Raw genomic sequence first — 21,951 nt, forward strand, 5'->3', positions numbered from 1 at the left:
TATATATATATATAAGATTTATTTAACAAGTAAAATACAAATTTGCATTTAGACAAAGGAAATTACTTGACAATTGACTTAAATTTGACATGGTGTATGTCAACAACAAATTGGTTTAATTAGTATACAATTTCACTTTCTTATACAAGACAATTTAACAATTCAACAATACATTTAAGATTACATAAATTCCAAATTACAAAAAATTAAAATAAACAGAAATTTCCCATTTCATTTTATTTTGTTATACAACTTTTTTTTTGTATGATTTTGACATTCTTGACTTACATATTAATATAATTACAATGTTTACGTATAGGGTAATTGATTTGTGAATGTCATTGTCACAATTTTAAACAATTTTCTTTTTCATTTTATTTTATTCGTCATTATCTTAAAAAAGGAAATATAATTTAATTTAAAATTATATTCTGCCTGTTATGAACTGTTATGCAAAAACCGAAAAAAGAGAAAAAATACTGTAGGAAAATTGTTGATAGCGAAGGTTATTTTTAAATAAAAATCCCAAATTATGTTATTTAACTTTTTAAAATTATTATAATTTAAATTATTGTTTTATTGTGTAAAATTAAAGTAAATTTTCCACATTTATAATTTAAAATCAAAAAATTGTAATTTTTCATATTTTTATTTTAAATAATAAGGCAACGCTATTCAGAGTTTCAGATTTTTCTCACATTATTTACATATTTCCAGTAACAATATGAAAGAAAACCCAATTACTTAACAAAAAATCATGGAATTCGTAAAAAAAAATTTTATGAATGAAAAAATAAATCAAAAATGGCAAAAAATGAAAAAAAGTAGATCAGAAAAGTAAATTTTAAAAATTTACTGTTAAAATTGTAAAAAATGATGTAAAAATTATGTTAAAATTGAAATATAAAAAAAAATGATCGTTAAGTTCGTCCTTCAAAAGTCAATCACATGGAAATTGGTTTTTTGTACACAAAACCCATAATAAAACTGAAAATGACAGAAAATTCCTCAATTTCGAATTTTTGTTGATTGACACCAATTTTCGTTTAAAATGAATTTTTTTAATGTTCTACTTATTTATGTTACGCTATGTTGTGTTGTGTTTCAAGAGTAATTTGCTGCGGAATGAAATTGGTATATAGGCAAAAAGCAAAAAAACATGAAGAAAAATTATTAAAAATTTAATAAAGTTATCAAGAGTTTTTGTTCTCTTATTGACAAACAATGCTTGCAGTCAATTTGTTCCAGTCAAAATGTTACTAAACAAAACCGAAAATTATTAAAAAAATTTTGCTTTTCTACCAAAATTTTAATAGAATTTAGTTCAGATCAAGCATTACTTATAGTTTGTCAGTTTGACATACTAAGTATTTGTTTTTCAATATTCGTGACATCTATTGAATATTTTCATTAGATTTTACAAAAAAAAAAAAATTTCTATAAGAAATTCCGAATTTAATCATTTATTGGTTGATTGATCATTTGGAAAACGCTTACAGATATTTTGATGTAGATTTGAAGTATAGAAATGAAATAAACATTATATGAAATTCTTCTCGTTCTCTGTTTTATTTCTGTATAATTGAGTCAATGAGTCAATGTTATTGTGATCATTAGAATTAACATATATTAAAATAAACTCTTTAAATAAAAAATTAATTTTTGTTTTTCTACTTTATGTCTTTTTCTTTAGTGTACCAATATTTAAAAATTTACCGGAAGATACACTTATAAAAATATCTGATGTATTAGAAGAAACTCATTATCAACAAGGTGAATATATAATAAGACAGGGTGCACGTGGTGATACATTCTTTATAATATCAAAGGGTAGTGTTAAAGTAACAATACGTCAACCGGATTCAGAAGAAGAGAAATTTATTCGTACATTAGGGAAAGGTGATTTCTTTGGAGAGAAAGCATTACAAGGGTATGTAAATTGATTTATTATTATCGTAATTTTAAAATTTTCGATATTTAATTTTAAAAATATTAAATTTTTTATATATAGTGATGATCTTCGTACCGCTAATATTATATGCGAATCACCGGAGGGTGTTACATGCTTAGTAATCGATCGTGAAACATTTAATCAATTAATATCAAGTTTAGATGAAATACGTCATCGTTATGATGATGAAGGAACTGTAGAACGTAAAAAGTATGTTTTTTTTTTTTTAAAATAATTTTTATTGCAATTTTATTTTTCAAATTTATTAATTTATATAATTTTGCTTTTAGAATCAATGAAGAATTTAGTGATGTACGTTTAACTGATTTACGTGTTATTGCAACACTTGGTGTTGGTGGTTTTGGTCGTGTTGAATTAGTTCAAATGCATAGTGATCAAACAAGATCATTTGCATTAAAACAAATGAAAAAAGCACAAATTGTTGAAACAAGACAACAACAGCATATTATGTCAGAAAAAGAGATAATGGGTGAAGCAAATTGTGAATTTATAGTAAAATTATTTAAAACATTTAGAGATCGTAAATATTTATATATGTTAATGGAAAGTTGTTTGGGTGGTGAATTATGGACAATATTACGTGATAAAGGACATTTTGATGATTCAACAACACGTTTTTATACAGCATGTGTTGTATTAGCTTTTGATTATTTACATTCTAGAAATATAATATATCGTGATTTAAAACCAGAAAATTTATTATTAGATGAAAAAGGTTATGTTAAATTAGTTGATTTTGGTTTTGCTAAAAAATTACAAAATGGTCGTAAAACATGGACATTTTGTGGTACACCAGAATATGTTGCACCAGAAGTTATATTAAATCGTGGTCATGATATTAGTGCTGATTATTGGTCATTAGGTGTTTTAATGTTTGAATTATTAACAGGTTTGTATATAATTAAATGTAATTAAAGAAAAATTATTAAAATTGATGTTTTTGTTTTTGTTTTTTTTTAGGTACACCACCATTTACTGGATCAGATCCAATGCGAACATATAATATAATATTAAAAGGAATTGATGCCATAGAATTTCCTAGAAATATAACACGAAATGCTAGTAATCTTATTAAAAAATTATGTCGTGATAATCCAGCTGAACGTCTTGGTTATCAACGTGGCGGTATCAGTGAAATACAGAAGCATAAGTAATTAATTAATTAATATTATTTCGTTTTTTTGTTTAATTAGTTTTGAAGCGTAAGTTTGAAATTGTATCGGGGTATTAATATTACTAATAACAGAGTATGTGAGAACCAAACTTGTCATTTTCACAGAATCAACACAGAACCCAACTTGTCATTTTTTGGTGACACATAAATTTTTCAAATTTCCTAATTTACCGTTAATAATGCTAAAATCGACAGTTAATTTTGGAAAGATTCCAAAACTTTTTTTATTTTTTTATTAGTTATTAAAGTTTTTGGTCATTTTAGCCCTCATTCGGGAATGTTAAACTCAATGAGGATTAAAATGACTAATATGGATTATTTAAAATTGTGCATTTTTAAAAAGATTTGTAAAACTTCACTTCTTACATTTTCTATGTTTTAAAATATAATGAATTTAATTGAAGTTCTTTATTTATACTTTGTTTTTTGTTTTGTAGATGGTTCGACGGATTTTATTGGGAAGGTTTACAAAATCGCAGTTTAGATCCACCAATAATACCAGTTGTTAAAAGTGTTATCGATACATCGAATTTTGATGATTATCCACCAGATCCAGATGGTTTACCACCAGATGATAATTCAGGATGGGATAAAGATTTTTAATACTTAAAAGAAAAAAAACATAAATTGAAAATGAAAATAATATATAAAAACAATTAAATAATCACAAACTCATGAAAATAAAAAAAGCAATTTTTTGTGCCTTTATTTATACACATACATACATAGTTAATATACATATATAAAATATTTTAAAATTATTTGTACATATTAAAATTAATTATTAATATGTGTATGTGTATAAATTACTTTACCGTTGTTTATATTGTACATGAATATAAATAGAGTTTTTTTTTTTATTATAGTCAACTGGAAATATTGTTGTTTTTATTATTAAAATATTATAATTTTTTATATTATATAAGAATATTATAAAATTTAACGAAATTAAAAAATTGTGAAAAAAAGAAAGGGTTAAAGCTTTGTTTTTTTTTTTTAACTTAAATCTCATGTGAATTTGGAAAAATGCTTTTCTTTTTTTTTATTTTTTAATTTTGTTTTTCAACGTTTTCCACTAATCAAAATGATCAGAGAAGGTTAAATCTAATTAAAATCACAGAAATCTTAATGAAAAATAATTCTTTTTAAAAATTTTAATATTATAACAATTACGATTTTGATTTGAAGCTAATATGTTAAAGTTCACACTGAACAGCCCTTGATCGGAACATTAAATTTTATTTTTAATATTTTGTTAATCCAAATTAAATGTAAATTAAGACGCTACTTATGTAAACAAAATATATTTTTAAACATATTTATTATGATAATGTTATTGGATTTAAAAATTAAAATTATAAATTATATTATGAGAAAATTCTTTAAAATTCTTTAAAATTGTTTAAAATTCTATAATTTTTTTACATATAGTTTAATGTAACTGTATTAGAATTTAAAATCAATGGTATTAGTTCTGTTAATTGTAATTTTTGAATGAATCAAAATTAATTAGAAATTTGATTTAAAATTTACTGGGCCTTCATACTAGCCTTTATATACCAATTATATCGGTTGAAGACATTACAACAATACAAATGCATATAAAAGATCCAATAAATTTTAAATAAAAACATAAAAAAAGCATTTTAATATTATGAATTTAAAAAAAAACATTGCCAATTTCTTTGAATTTTAATGCCATGATTTCAGAATTTTTTTAATTTTTAAAATAATTGTTAAATAATTATTAAGTAAATTGAACAAATTGAATTATAAATGTAAAAATTTAAAAAGAATAATTTTTTGTTTTTCAAATGTGATTTTTGTGATTTTTTAAAAATCTTATTACCTAATTCTAAATTTTTACTTTTTAAATCTTAAAGTTTATGTTTGTAATTAACAAATTAAGATAACTATTAAAAAAATGTAAAATTATTTTTATTTATTAATTATAATTATTTTCATTTTAATTTTGATAATCTTGGCTTAGAAATAAGATCCACATTTTAAACAAATTATATCATCATATTAAATCAATTATCTTTGAATTTAATCTTTGAAATTCTTAATTAAATTTATCATTAATATTTTAAGATAAATTAATATAAATATTAAAATTTTTTCTAAAACTTTTCCATTAGACATGATTTTATAATTTACCATTCAACATCCAGTAATTTTTTTTTTTTTGCTGAACCAAATAGTATACGAAAGCATTTAGTTGAATTGCTGCAAGAGAACACTACACTGAAAATATACATCAAAATGAAATACTATTGTTATTACTGGTCTTTTATCTACTGGTCTTTTTCATTTCACCGTACTCAATTTTATAACTTTATGAATTAAGAATCAATATGAATTAATTAGGAAATCAGAAATATTTTGTAAAATTTCTGTCAGCTTAGATTTGGCTATCTTTCTTTAAATGCTTTCATCATGTTTGAGATTTTTTCATCCCCAATCACTTCGAAGAGTAATATTGCCTATGATTTAGTTCTACCAAAATTTTTAAAATTATAAGCACTTTGAAAATAGCCCATAATATAGAAAAGATTATTATATTATTATAAGTAAATATTTAATTAACAAGTCAAGATATGGATCTTTATTTTAAAATTTTAATCACCGGTTATCTTTTTACGTTTTGAGAGAAAATGTTACCTACCGTCGTCTCCACAAATCATTCAAAAATCATTTAAAAAATAAAATTTTGCTTCAATAATTAAACTAAAATAACAAAAATTACAATATTAACATTTCTAACATTTTTTAGTCCTTAAATTTTTACGAATATTCTAAATTATTGTTTTTATTGTTTTTTTTTTGTAATATTAGGTACTTTATATACATATAATTAATTATAAAATTTTTTATATGTTTTGTTATATAAAAATGAAATATTTTTTTGCATCAATTTTCTCAATAATAAATTTCATTTAAAAATATTTCATAATTTTTAATTTCCTTTTAACATTTAAATTAAGAATTTCATATAATTTTAAAATCTTTCTACTTTCAATACATTATTTTACAAATATTATTTTTATTTACTATTTTATAAAAAAATGTGTTTTATATTTTATGTATATACGTATATAAAACAAAGAAAATAAATTTTTGTTTTTTTTTTTTGCTATTTTATTTAATAAAAACTATAATTAATTTAAACTATAAATTGTTTTGTGATTAATTCTTTAAGGATAAAATTATATGAAAAAATAAATAAATAAAAAAATATTTTTTTATAACTATTACCATTATTATTATTGTATAAATAAATATATTACATATTTCTATTTTATAAATTTAAAAATATTAATATAAAATTATTGTACTATAAAAAATTTACTCAAAAAAATCATTTTATAAACAAAAAAAAAATCAAACAAACAAACAAATTTATTATCATTAAATAATAATTATTATGTGCTTTATATATTTTTTATTATTTTTATTATTGAAAATTTAAATAAGGATTTTATTAGGACAGTAAAATAAATTAAAAAAATAAAAATTTGAAAAATAAAATATTTTTTTTTTTTTGGGAAATTTAAAGGATCATATTAGTCTTCCAAAAAAAAAAAACAAAAAATGGAAAAAAGAATTTGATAAAAAATTTTAAATTATAATGGAAAAATAAAGCGTTTATAATAAGGATAACCCCTAATATCCTTTAAATTGTAATAAAGTTTTCTAAAATAATATATAAATATATTTTTTTTAAAAAACGCAAGTTTTATTTTTTTTTTTTTGTAAAAATTATAAATAAAATGAAATTTAATATAAAAAACAAAAAATAAAATTGATATTTTAATTTTATTTTAAAGAAGTAGATGAGACTAAGAATCTCCGAGAGTTTTTGTCAATTCAGTATTGGTTTAGATTTTAGTATGTGCAAAGAATGTTTCAGACAAACAAAGCTGCAAAATACAGAAATGTAGCTAAAAATTTGAAAATTATAGCTGTGCTTATAGTTCTAAAGAACTTTTAAAGGCTTTTTTAAATGTTACAAAATCTTTTTAATTATAAAAGATCATTATTATATGAAAAAAAATGCTAAGAAAGTATACTATGTAATATTACATAAAATAGTACATAATTTTTCTAGTTCTGAAATTATGTAAAGAAAAGTTTTAAGTTTTAAGTGCATGTTTGAATTTACGAAAGCCGCTTTCCATTAATTTCTATTTCAAAAATCTTTTGTCTTTGTCTATATTATACGTAGTATGTAGTTTTATTCTTCTTTTCATGCTCCTTTTTCCTAGATATTTAACTATAAAAATTACCTAAACCAAGATGAAATTACATAATTAAAATTTAATTTTTAGGTTAACCTCTTATTAACTTGGCTGAATAGTGGTTTGGTAAATTTAGATAAAAATTGCTTTCTGATGACAAATTCCTTGGTGGTTTCATGCCTGAAAATCTGAAATATGTAATCAGAATTATTCCTTCTGATGCGATAATGATGATTATAATTTTATAAAAGTAATTTACCTAATATTGTCGCCTAGTAGAACGATGACATTATTTTTTGTTTTTTCACGTCTTTCCAAGCATTAATATTTAATTAATTAATTAATAGGAACAATGACAAGTTGATTGTTTCTGAAATCATCTTTTTTTCTTATTCTGTAGATATTCGTCCATTCCTTCGTTCTTTTTTTATAATGACGCAATTTCACCTTGAAGTTGGATTTTGAACTTTTAATAAAATGTTCTAGCTTATGTTTTTATAATTGCACCAGAAACTATTTTATTCACCTAATTATTTCTGGTTGCATTTTGTTGCATTATCAATAGAAATTTTTAATTCATTCTTGGATTTTATTTGTTAAATTTCAAAATTTCAGATTGTTATTAATAACCTTATGCATTTCGGACATGTTTTAAGCCGGATGAATGATTAGAAACATTTTGATTATTTGATATACATATTTATCTGCATTATTAGTTATAATTTTTTTAAATTTTGAATTATTGTGCCAAAATTACAAGGAAGGAAGCATAAGCACATTGTTTTTCAACAACACAAGGAAAAAATTTCTTCAACAACACAGGGAATTTTATTTTCTATTTGTAAATAAAGGAATTCTCAATGTTTTTAATAGAATATTTTAACGAAAGCTAAGACACAATCCAAATTTAGGATAACGCAATTTATCCGGAGAAACTTAGAAAAAAAAAGTAGTGAACACAGTAACCTTTTTAAATATATTTATTGCATATATTTTTATTTCAAAAGAGATGGCGCTGTATAATAAGCTTCGCTTTTTATACACATAGATCAAATTGAATTAGTTTTTATTTCTATGGACGACTGAATAAAAAGAATTTTTTTTCGGTCTATTTCGACTATTAAGAAATTTAATAATTATACATAGTTATATATGTTAACATTTATTTGTTTTGTTAGGTGCCTTAAGAAATGTGTTTAGATAGAACTGTAGGTGGCGTTAATTAAACATTATTCGGCATTTATGTGCATGGTATAAGAAGTATGTATGTAAATATAAAAACACCTCATATATATACACGATGCACCACATAAGATAGAGCACGATAAACGTGCTCTTATGTTACGGCAAGGAGAAATAGTATTTGTACATAATTATAATAAAAACGAGATCCAGAAAAAATACAATACGAAGAAACTATAAGATTTAAAATTGTTGATGATGATCATTTAATAGTAAATATACCGGTTCAATGTTGATATGGATTACTAGATGTTCCATATCATGTACAGTTATTATTATAAACACTTGAGACGACTTGACCACACTTTGAAAAATGAAACGAATGACAATTTGAAAACGTTATTAAGGAAATGCAAAGGCAGTGGACAAAATCTACAAAAGCATGAAAACATTTTTGAAATTATCAAAGGCTAATTTGTTTAGAAAATTAAAATTTAATAACAAAAGAAAAAGATGACTGGTTTAGAAACCACTTTTATTAACAGAATTGCATTTGAATTGAGAATTGCTTGCTAAAAAATGGGATTTAATGGGGATGTTCTCCTTACCTAAGCCACTATTAATTTATTCTATTTTTGAAAGATCAAGTTTTCAGTACACTGTTGAAAATTTATCAGGAAACTATTCAAATTAAGTTTAATTTTATTTTTACTACCATAAGATTAACATAAGTTATTCCCCATGCTTATATTTAAGAAACATATTAAGTACATACATACTTGCATATTCTGACTAAATTGTGTGCATACGAATAATTTACAATTAATTGAATTTGTATAGCACAAATAAACACCTGTTTAATACAGGTGATATTATTTTGTTATTCATGCTTGTATATACTACGAACCTGAACACATACGTTCAATATTATCGGAGCATATATTGTCATTCGTAAATAAAGGAACTTAGTTCTACGCGCTTAATACAAACTTACAAGTTCATATTAAACCTGTGAATCATCGGTAATTTTTTAATTATTGCTTTAGAGTCATAATAAACCTCAGTTCATTGTTCTTTCCTTTACTATACTTATGTAGCCCACATTATACAAAAACATCTTTAATTATAGTTTAGACTCTTTAAATTTAAATAAATGTTAAATAAAAATAGTAATTAAGAATAGTCAAGAAATAAAAATACAAGTAGCTTATTAGAATTTCTAATGAATTTCTGTTATAAAAATGTGATTTGAAAAGAAACACAAAAATTGTATTAAAAATTATTTAGTGGGTTTACAAGAATCATCTTATCAGTTTATAACACACTTATTTATAACAATTTTAACGTATAGTTGTGCCTTGATATGGCTTCTATCGCAACCAGTCTAAGAGGTTGCACTCTTAAGAAATCCGGTCTAAGAAAAGGGACTTTTAAGAGCAAATAATTTTTTTTGGCTGTCCTCATGGAAAGTATACGTTATAACTTTAGCTGTGCTTCAGATATAACGGAACTTTTAGATATGCATCAGAATTAAGATAAATACAATATTTGTACTCAACGATCTTCAGAGCGGCATAAGATTATGAATACTTCAACTGTTAAAAAGAAATAAATTTAGTTTTGTCAATTATACTTTTTAGAGTAGCTGCTACATTTTGCGAAATAAATACAAATGAATCCTTGAAAAATATTTCAAACAGAAATAAAATTTTAGAAAGCCGTTAAAGTACCCGTTATAGAGGCCAAGTTATAGTGTAGAAAGGAACAGCAAATTTTTTCTGAGTGCTAGAAGCCTAAAAAGACAGGCCTATTGTGCGAAGACTTCTTTCATTTTGGTAAAAGTCAATAAGTCGTTTGTGCATCGTATTTCGTAAAGTAACAGAACATAACTTAGTAAAGACAGTTCCATAGCGTTTATTTAAATATTTTTTAAATTGAAAATATCCTAGAGTTAACCGATCAACTTTACATTTTATTATACTTTTAATTTTGCATATTTTATACTAAACTTTCTATAGTAATAAAAAAAAAAAAACAAAATAAAAATAAAATATTAAAAAATCTTATCTCACAGAGTCGCAGAACTCTTTCAGAGTTCTCAAGCTCAGAGAAAATCTTATATAGAAAAAATATGGTAATAAAATTTCTTTTGCATCCCGATATTCTGTTTTTTTTTTTTAATATTTGTGCTTATTTTGTTTTTTTAATATTTTAAAGAAAGTTTTTTTTGTTTTAGATATTCTAGAAGAATAAATTTTATTAAATTGTTGAATTAGTCGTGATTTGATTTTCACTTGATAAAGATTGTTTTCTCATTAAGTTTTGTAAAAGATTTTTTTTTTTCTTTAAATATGAAATTTTTAATGTTAATTTTTATAATTTTTACAAGTATTTTACTTTTAATTGAAGCTCAACAATCTAAGGCTAATCAAAAGCATAGTATAACAGAATACTCTAAATTTTTTTTTTGTAAATTGTTTTAAATTATTTGTTATTTTTGCTTTTTTTTCATATAATCGCACAGTTTGTAAATTACCAGTTGAAATTGGACCATGTAGAGCAAGAAAACCAAGATTTTATTTTGATAATCAGAAAAATTCATGTATCAAGTTCTTTTATGGTGGATGTGAAGGAAATGATAATAATTTCTTAACTAAAGAGGAATGTGAAAAAGCTTGTGGTACAAGGTAATTAAAGTTGGTTGTCTGTTTTGATATAGGAAGGAAGATGGCCATAATTAAGTTTTCATATATAAAAAAAAACGAAAAAAATATGAATTTTATTTTAAGATTAAAAATGTTTGATGTGAAAAAGTAAAGTAGTGCAGTGAAATGTAAAATTTTAATTAAAATAATATTAATAAATATTTTATACTACTTATTAATAATTGATTTTTGATTTTATTATAAAATATAGTAGTATTTATATATAGTAGTTGTGTGCGAAAAATCAATATATTTCATAATTTTTCACAAATGATCAGAAATTCAGAAGATTATTGATTGGGTAGACATATTCTTAATGCTCTACTGGATAAAGATGCATGTATTGGTGGCAATACATGCATCTTTACCCAATATTGATGGCAATACATGCATCATTTCCCAATAACTAAATAGTTATATATAGTAATTACTGAAAATATTAAGCATTTTAAAGAAAACATTTTGCATATTAAAGGGCCTACGATTATTTTAATTCACGGAAAAAAATTTCGTAATCAATTATAATTTTATTTCCCGAATACCGAAACTACGTTCTGTAAATTCTCAAAATATCTTAGAAATCGATTACAATATAGAACACTTAGGTATTTCTGGCAAACTATACACACAGGTTTTGTTACAATTCCAATCAATTGAAATTTCGCAGGGGGTGTGATGTGAAAGTGACATTTTGTACATGTTACTTTGTATATAAAAAATTAATTATGTAGGTACATGCATTTTTCTGAATAATTGAAAACAGTGAGTATATAAGTAAGTATATCTAGTAACATAAAAAGAGAGAGCGTATAATATTATTTAACAAAAGTTTTATAACTCAGATATAGAATTTCATTTGATAATAATTTTTTATTTATTTAAGATTTTGTTTTCAGTTCCGGTGCGGATCGTGTAGTCTAAAATAACATATTTCTCATGATTCTATATAGGAAATATGAAAACAAATGAAAATTTTAGATTGCTTATCTAATGTATAGGTGCCTGTTACAAAAGGAAAACGTAGAAAAATTTTCAAAATATTTTTTTTTTAAATATTGCATAATTAAAAATTTAGATCTTCGGACCAATATTTACTCAATAATACACAAATTGATATGAGAGAATATGACAATAGTCTATATGAAATCTATAAGATTAAACTCTTGCAATAATGTAGAGAGAGCCAATTACCTAACTACAAGCCTAATTTTGAATTGGCCAATTAGTTCTGTAAATAGCACCTGTAATATTTTAAAAATTTTTGAAAAAAATTTATTAAAATTAATTAAAAATTTTATAAAAATATTATTTTTTGTAATAAAAATTTTACAGTAATTTAACGAGATTTGACAATTTTTACAAAATTAGTACTATGCTTATATCCGAAATTCGAAAATTGATAAAATTGGGCACCTACTATTTATAAATCGAACCTGTAATTCAAAAATGTAGTATAATTCGATTCAAAATAAACTCATATTCAAAATATAAAATTGATAAGATCAAAATTATTTAACCACAAATTTGTACAATAAGATTACCCTCATGTGGTGCAAAACAATACTATTTTTTTTTCTATTTATTTTTTAAATTAGTTTTTATTCTGCATAATATTAGCATAAATATTTAATTGAGACTTGATTAACTTTAGAAAATCTTCCACATTAATACCTATAATATTTTTCTATTTTTTATTTTGGTTCCGTGGAAATTTCATGTTCCGGAAGAAATTTAACAAAAATGGTAAATCAAAAACAAAAACTAATAATAATTTGAAAAAAACAAAAAAGAAAAGAAAAAATTTACGCGATCGCCAATAAATCAATCAAAAATTGAATAAAATTTTTATTAAAAATCGAATTGAATTAAAAAAAAATTTAAATTTATGTACAAAAGTTGTAATGCTCGATAAAATTCACGCCATTAATAAAATTTAATTTCTGTTTTGTTTTATTTTTTTTTTTTATCGAATAAGAAATGAGCGCGCGTTTAAAGCATAATTAACCATATAAAGAGCTTATACGATGGAAAAACATGATTCTGTTGATATTTTGTTAAATTTTGTTTTATCAGAAAGCAAAAAATGAATTGAAGAAAAAAAAAATTAAAAAGTAGTTAAAAAATATTTTTAACTTGAAAATAAAAACAATACAAGCTCACACATCAAAAATATTGAAAACGAAAAATTTATGCCTAAATTGCAAGCAACTTCTCGAAAACTAAGGTTTTCAACGAATCAATAAACAGTTTACACGAATCGTAATTGTTAGTAATCGAAGCCTACACGTACGATTCGGAAATGATTAATTATCGATTAATCAATACCGTATCATCGTAACATTTCGAAAATTCTAAGATCACTTAAGTTACTCATCGATTTTGTTTCTGAAAATTTACTACAAATAGCAGTTCAATAAGCAATATGAAAATTCTGTCTGCTCCAATTAAATAATCAAATTTAGGAGATTTTCATCTTCATTGAATATTCATTCCTTTGAGCAATTTAAATCGTAAAATATTTTTCTAGCTGCCGAAGTCATACTCAGCACAAACATGTAGCCATGGAGCTGAAAATTTTAAATAAAATTCGAACCATGATTTCTTCGTGGTAAAAAAAGAAAATCACAAATTAAAGTGAAATAATTAAACATAATTATTTTGTTTACGGGCTAGTAAATTTGTATTGAAGTTGACCTACTGAAAAATTTCTAAAAGAAAACTAGTTTGTCTAGTGTTGCGTAGAATCGCGTACTCTAAATTAAGAAACTATTATCTAAACAAAAAGAAAAACAAAAGGAAAATAAAAAAATGTGAAAAATTTTGTGTAGGTACTTGTGCAGAAACAAATAGTAATTCCAAGAAAACTTTTACTAGTGTATCTATTTTTGAAAATCGGATTGTTAATTGGTTGGTGCTTCTGTAACCAGAAAGAAAGGCTGCTTAAAACAAAATTATTCAATTGGATTTTCAAATACATCACGTTATGACATCTTCTTTTTTGAACTATCATGAATTTCCAGTTCCAATCAGTAACAGTCAACAAACTTTGGTGGGTTATGGGCAAATATGTACTATATGTGACTATAAGTATGTCTGATAAGATTCTTGCATTACTTACTTACGCGAAGAAATGAGATTTTTAATTGATTTTATTGGTTGTTTTGTTTTGACAAATAATAAATTTGTATGGAATTTGTATACCGAATGTTGGGACACATGTTGTGGGCTGCATATTGAAGTGAATGAACCCCACTTTGCCGATAGCTGCCGTACATGATTAGGCAACTATATTGTATTACAAATAAATTTCTTCCAATTCGCGTTGTATAAAATGTCATATTGGGTGTAGAATCCACGATTGACAGATGTAATGTTATATCAAGGTAGTTGTATCATGCGTTTGAAATATGTGAAAAGAAATATATGCTCAAAAAGTGGCTCAAAAAATAACAAGTTTATCAAATAAATTTTCTTCTTCTCAATTTAAAAAAATAATATCAACATTCATGCATATAGCGCTTCAAAAATATTATAATAGAATTTACCTCAGGTAACATGATTTTATAAAAAGAGCAGTCATTGTAAGAATACCATTCATAGTTAAAAATAAAATTGAAACGAAATAATATGGAAAAACAAATAATATTTATTTTGATTATAGTTCTTATCGGATTTATAAGTGTTATAAGTATTGTAAATGCACAAATTAGTAATGATGGTAATAATAATAATAATTACAAAACTCAAGTTTTCTTAAATAATAATTATAGTGGCGCATAAAGTCCTACCTCAACCTCAACACTAATTACATTTAATAATAAAAAAAATTTAAAAAATATTTTAATAGTTATGCTTTAATAATAAGATATTATAAACTTTCAGATTATGAAGATGTTTGTGCATTACCTGTAAATTTGGGTACATGTAGAGCAAAAGTACCAAGATTCTATTTTAATTTACGTCGAAAACGATGTGAAATATTTTATTATGGTGGATGTGGTGGAAATTTAAATAATTTCAAAACATTAGAAGAATGTGAAGAAATTTGCAGTTTTGATGGATGAAAAATTTGTATGTATAACACATGTTTGCCATTTTATTATAGCGATTTAATATACATATGTATATATATAAGGTATATACCTAGAAATCGCGATGTTATTTAATAAGAATTAAAATGTTAATTAAATTAAATTAGAATTAATTAATTAAAATTAAGTATAATTAATTATAGTAGGATAATTCTATTAATTATAAGTTTTGTGTTTTTTATATTAAATAATTTTTTATTAATTTCGTTTATTTTTTTTTTGTAAGTGTTATAAAAAATAAAAATAAAAAAAAAAGAGAAACAAAAACAAATTGTTGATGTTAAAAATTTATTTTGGTGCTGTGTTGAAATTTTACTGTAGTGGTGAATTTCCGTGGTGAATTTCCAAAATTGTTTATTTTCTTATACTTTTAATTACTTTATTCTCATTTTTTTCAACTCATTGTTTATGCGTAATTATTTCATATTCAAATTTATTAGTTTTTTATTGTAATATTTTTCTTAATTTTAGTTTTTAGTCAAAGTCTCAATGTCAGCAAGATTTCTGAAATAATTTATTTTTGTTTGATTTCTGAATTAAATATTTGAAAACTTTACAAAAATTAATAATAATGAAATCAAATATAGTTAAATAAATTGAATAAAAGAATATATTAATAAAACAATATCAAATTAATTGGAGTACATTTTAACTATTAAAAATAGAAAAACTAGATCATTTGAAATTCGAAATTAGAATCTTAATTGTATTTTGGAATTTGAAATTGAATTTATTTGTATACTTAATTTTTGATTTTCGCTTAATTAATTTATTAAAATAATTTAAAATTCTTGATTATGAATTTTTCCTATTATAATTATACATTTATTTTAATGCAAATTATTCTATAAAAATAAAAAAATTTTATGATTTTTAGATTTTTGATCAAATCTCGCAAATTTTTAATTAAATCTATAAATAAAATCACCTTAATCATTGAATATGTTTAAAATAATTTTCCAATTAAAATAAAATAATTCAATAATAAAATTTTATATAGAAGATTTTCAAATAATGATTATTATGATAATTATTTAATTCAAGAATTTTAATTAAATTCAATAATAAAAATTAAAAAAAATTTAATTTTAAAGTTGCTTCAAGAAAATATTTAATGCGCATTTTCAAAAATATAAACTTAAAAGCGTGTTTACAATTGGAAGATTTTTACCCAAAAATCACATTAATTAATTATGGTTATCACTTAGCATATTCTATGCATTAAAGTTTTACTTATTTGTTGCGGGTTTATTTCAAATTACCAATCTGAGAACTTCAATTTAAATGGCTAACATAGTATAATTTGTAAAAATTTATTATTATGTTAAAAACTAGCTAAGTTATTATGTTAAAAGCAGTCAGAGAATTTTTGACAAGGTGACGTGAAAGCAGTAAGATAATTTTGAAAATTATAATGAAAAATTGTGAGACAGAAAATTTTTAACACAAACACACCATACTATAACCTATGTTGAAAATCATTTGGCGGAAATTTTGAAATAAAAAATAAATTTACTAAACTAAATAAAATTTTGTGATAACAAAAATTATAAATGGTAAATTACAAGTAAATTTTATGGTGTCATTTAAAATTCTTTTAAAGTTTTGATTAAAATTCATAACATGCTCACTGTTTTGTATACACACATATTGTATACCAAAACAGTTTTTTTGATAAGAATATACAAGTATTTTGGTTTAAAATATTATAGTAAGTTTATGGTAAGTATATCTAGTAAAGGTTAGCAGTAATTTGCATAACACCTGTATTGTTTACTTTTACTTTCATTTTCGCTTAAATATTGCTATGTAAATTTCAAATTATTAAATTATTTTTTGTTATTTATTATAATGGAACTGCATTGAAACAAAAAACGTCGTCACTTTCAATAATAATTTTTTTTATGTATGTATGTATATATTTTTTTGTTTATCTTCTTTGTTCAAAAGAATTCACTGAAATGGTGATAACTGCCGTAAAATATTTATGTACATATATATAGGGAAGTAATAATTATTTGTTATCTAAATGATAAACATAAACTAGATCTACAATATATATTTTGTAAGTAAATTAAAACAATATTATTTATAGTAAATAATGTAAAAATTAAATATTATGTGTAGGGGGTTTTTCATCTAACTACTATAAATTTACAGTTTGTAAACATTATTTTAGGGGTCAAGGATTTTTCGAAATTTTATTTTGTTTTCATTCAAATAATTATTTGGTTTTTTGGATTGATATTTTTAGGCTCATTTTTCGTTTATTCTTGTTTTAATGATTTAAATTATAAAGAACATTATAAGTATAATAATTTGTTGGAGAAATTATTAAGTTTATATTACATATCGACCTGCAGTCTCGGACCGTTCTAGAAGTAAATGTGTCTGAATCCAACGTCTTATAGCTGTCTGGCCGTCTTATAGCTTTGCCTAATGCAACCACTACCGCCTGAAACACGTTAAAGTAGTTAGGCAGACGGAAGGAGTTTTCCACGACGGATTACTCGGAGTAGACCCCTGCCCCAACCCAGTCATTCAACTTGGATCCATTAATGTAGAAATGGATAGATCCACGATTTCACATCAGGTTTGCCTATACGTGGAATCAAAGTGGTAAATCTTTTCGAAAACCAAAGGGCAGGAGAGGCATAGTCGATTGCCCAGTAACATGTCTCTCAGCTCGAAGTATAGGGCCGATTACGCCGTCAACTGCCTCGCCAAAATATCCACTAAACCTATTAGAATGGCCAACTAAGCCTATTAAAAAAATATTTTAAATGTAGTAGATAAAATTTATTTGTAATATTCAATAAACGAATTATAAATGGAATTCTTAATTGTGTTGTATAATAAAATCCTATACCTTATATTCACTTCTGTTTCTATAATTAATTTTTACTTTATTACTCACAATGAATGAATTCAAACTTTGTTTCAACTGTTTTCAGATAGATCAAAATTTAACTATAATTTTATGACTTGTATATGTATTCGGACATATGTATATATACATATAATTGCTATATTTCTCCTCTTTTAATTTATAATTTCTAATATTATATATTAAAGAGTATTTATTGTACAAGGGAGAGCTCTCTATTTAAAACTTCTATGATATGAAAATTAAAATACATACATACATACATTCGTATATATTATTGTGGTGAAGATCTTTTCACAATTGCAGTTTCTCTCTTATTATTATTATCATTTACAATATCCGGCAAAAAAACCAAATTGTTTTTAGTGACGTACAATTATTATACGAGTAGATTGATTAATTATCATAAAAATACAGAATTGTTTGTATAAATACATGTACTACCTAATAACCACACATTTTTACAAATGACTAAATTAAACAATATTAATCATACGTGCAATCGATGCAACTAATATGACCAATATTATTACTTTTAAATTATAACACTGAACTTGAACTAATTGTTTAAAGTAAATTTTGTGTATACAACAGGTTTCCAGAATATTGCCACGGTATTGCCAATTATTTTAATGCTTTCTGTTCTGCTGCACAGTATAGTTATAGATCGTTTACCAAATTATTTTCGGAATTAATATCGCATGACTATCCTGCATTTACATACACATACGCTTATATCGAAAAATGTAATTATTTTCACTATTAAAATTTCATTGTTTCAGGTGATTTGGTTTAATTATTTTTCAACAAAAATATTTTATGAAATTGCTTAAATTCATTGAATACTTCATGAGTGATTGGGATATTCTAAAATAATACAATGGGTATATGCGTCTGTTTATAAAGTTTTTAAATATATATAAAATTGTTGTTGTTTTGTACGAATATTGTATTTAAATATTTTATTATTTTTTTTTAATAATCATTCTAACAAGTTACTATTTTTTAAAGTAAGTATGATTAGTTATGACAAAAATAGGAAATATTTATATAAATAAATATAATTGGTATGTACGTGCGCGTGCATTGAATACGTTGTATGTTTTTTTAATTTATTAATATTATTAGACTATATTTTCCCTTATTTTGACGTATTTCCCAAAAAAAATGTCTTCTCATTTTAGTAATAACTTAACCTTATAATATTCTTATTATTTATTAAATAAATATTGATATAATGAACATGTGTGTACAAAAGAGTTACCATCGCAATTAAAAATTTCATCGCAAACTAATTTTAAACAAATTCAAATTTAATGGTAGTGGAATTAAAAACGCTTTTCTGCATCGAAATTGTTTATATCGTAATAAATGTAGGTAAATACTCCTCTTAACTATACCAGTACTAAATTGCATAGCCTGCTTCAACTACGTACAAGCCAAATAGTAGCCGGGAGTGATGTTTACTTTTTTACGTGCTTGATATGCGCAATGTATTAATTTTTAGCTTGGTTGCCGTATTATACTTGAAATATCTTAACCCTCATATACAATATACAAATATAAGTGCACATAAACGACAACTCTGATTCATATTTAAATTAAAAATATATTAAAAATAATGAGCAATATGTGCAAATAAAGGAAAAAATTTTGTTTTTTTTTTTCATTTTTGTGCAAAAAGCTTCCATACACCTCATTAAAAATAATAAAATTTCCTAAAGTTGTTCATTTGTATATTCAAATGTCAAGTCAGAGAAAAAGAGAGAGAGAAAGAGAGAATTTTAACTTTATACGTTAAAATTAACATAAATTTAAATTTATATTTCATTTCATTTAGAAACGTTTATCAAAGTGGATTGTTATTAAATTATAATTATTATTAATTAATTAATAATTCTGAAATTTATGTGAAAATTATCGTATACAAATAACAATTATTTTAGTGAAACTATTACAGAATTTATTCAAAAAAAAAAATATTGTTTTTGTAAAATGAAAATATTAATAATAAGTTTTTGTATAATTTTGTCATGTAAGACAATATTATCATTAAATACAGAAATACAGGATATTCAACAACTAGAAGATGTAAGTCAAACTGGAGTCAACAATAGAAAACATAATCATCATCATCATACAGATGATTTAAAATCTGAACAAGTTGATTTTAATTCACCTATAATTCCACCGATAGAACAAAATGATCAGCAACAAATTTTGGAACCAAGATTAGCTGTACAAGAAACACCATCTGGTATTCCAATTATTCCACCTGGTACACCAACAAGTGATGGTAATTTAAAAATTAAAAAAATATTATAAAATTGGTTCTTTTTTGTATCTAAATAATTAATTAATTTTTTTTTTTAAATTAATCAAATAAATTAAGTTTGTAATTTACAAATGGAAACTGGACCATGTAGAGCAGCTTTTCCAAGATTTTATTTTGTACCAAGTAAAGCAGATTGTGAACCATTTTTATATGGTGGTTGCGAAGGAAATTATAATAATTTTGCAACATATGATGAATGTATGCAATTCTGTACAGCTGGATATATACCACAATCACCAATATTGCCTGGATTAATTAATAATAAAGGTACAGAAGGAAAACTATTAGAAACGAATCCAATGTTAACATCAAGTGATGCAACAAATAATAATGATAATAATATCAACAATAATGATAATGATAATGAAAGTTCAAGTGGAAATCGTCATCATAATAGATGGCCAATATTTGGTGGACTTTTAGCTGGATTTTATTCTTTATTACGTCATTTATTCTATTGGTAGTATATTTGAATGTTATATTATGTAATATTATGTAATAGTCTGTAAGTTATCTCTTATAATTAAAATATATTAATATGTGTATGTAAAAATAAATAAAAAATATAAATAAAATTTAAATAATTATTTTATATATAATATATATGTACATATATTAAAATTTAATTTATATAGTATAAAGTATTAAAGTATATGAAGTAGTTTATGAAGAAATTTCCTTATTTTTTTTTTTTGAAATATGATAAAAACGTAGTTAAAATCTAGAGAAAATGAAGCCAAATATGGTATTTAATAAAATATACATATGTATATGTACGTACATATGGTTATGATGTATAAAATTTAAAGTTGTTTGTTAATTAATTGAGTAAATAATAATGAATCGAATTGAAATATATAAAATTTTATTGAGATATATACAAGGATATACAAAATTTTAAAAAAATATTTGAACAACTTTAAACTGAATCTGTATAGTGTTTATTAATATAGAACTTTTAATAACTCATGTAGACTTGAAATATATGTATGTTAAAATTTTATATATGTATATGAAATTGAAAATATTAAAAAAAAATTTCCATCAGTTTCAAAAAAACAAAATTGTTTTTTAATTTTCTGCACTAGATTATTTTTTCTAGTATTGCTGAATAAATAGAAATATTTGATTAAAGAAAAATCCAGAAATATAATTGTATAATAGTGAATGTAAACACACTAACAGCATATTAGTTTTAATATTTACTTACATACATACTTATATAATTGATAATTGACAATGACAGTCAATCAAATAAGAAGTTGACTTTGTTAAATTGTTGTTAAATTTTTTTTTTTTATAATTTCAATAAGATTCTTTGCACTACATATTAAAAATATTGGAATTTATAATTATTATTTTAA

The 21,951-nt window shown here is 23.1% G+C and overlaps 3 protein-coding genes across 6 annotated transcripts in view; all 3 read left to right on the forward strand.

Annotated features, from left to right (window-relative positions):
* Window positions 1–4,017, forward strand: part of LOC129615475 (cGMP-dependent protein kinase, isozyme 2 forms cD4/T1/T3A/T3B) — a 152,556-nt gene extending 148,539 nt beyond the window's left edge. For all 4 annotated transcript variants that reach the window (XM_055530716.1, XM_055530717.1, XM_055530718.1 and 1 more), the window contains 5 exons: window positions 1,694–1,930; window positions 2,012–2,161; window positions 2,242–2,861; window positions 2,933–3,122; window positions 3,584–4,017. In XM_055530716.1, coding sequence (XP_055386691.1) covers window positions 1,694–1,930; window positions 2,012–2,161; window positions 2,242–2,861; window positions 2,933–3,122; window positions 3,584–3,749 — 1,363 coding nt within the window. In that variant the 3' untranslated portion in view covers window positions 3,750–4,017. The remainder of the gene's footprint in view (window positions 1–1,693; window positions 1,931–2,011; window positions 2,162–2,241; window positions 2,862–2,932; window positions 3,123–3,583) is intronic.
* Window positions 4,018–4,230: 213 nt separating this feature from the next.
* Window positions 4,231–15,338, forward strand: LOC129615241 (thrombin inhibitor hemalin-like). The gene is made up of 3 exons (XM_055530360.1): window positions 4,231–4,243; window positions 11,094–11,256; window positions 15,122–15,338. The coding sequence occupies exons 1-3, from the start codon at window positions 4,231–4,233 to the stop codon at window positions 15,336–15,338; spliced, it is 393 nt and encodes a 130-aa protein (XP_055386335.1).
* A 4,859-nt stretch (window positions 15,339–20,197) lies between these two features.
* On the forward strand, window positions 20,198–21,161 carry LOC129615363 (amyloid-beta A4 protein-like). Its single transcript, XM_055530524.1, has 2 exons — window positions 20,198–20,548; window positions 20,645–21,161. Exons 1-2 carry the CDS (start codon window positions 20,248–20,250, stop codon window positions 21,049–21,051), a joined length of 708 nt encoding a protein of 235 aa, XP_055386499.1. The 5' UTR covers window positions 20,198–20,247; the 3' UTR covers window positions 21,052–21,161.
* Window positions 21,162–21,951: the final 790 nt, after the last annotated feature.

This window comes from Condylostylus longicornis, unplaced genomic scaffold (assembly GCF_029603195.1).
Source record: "Condylostylus longicornis isolate FDR11 unplaced genomic scaffold, ASM2960319v2 ptg000135l, whole genome shotgun sequence".
Taxonomy (NCBI): domain Eukaryota; kingdom Metazoa; phylum Arthropoda; class Insecta; order Diptera; family Dolichopodidae; genus Condylostylus; species Condylostylus longicornis.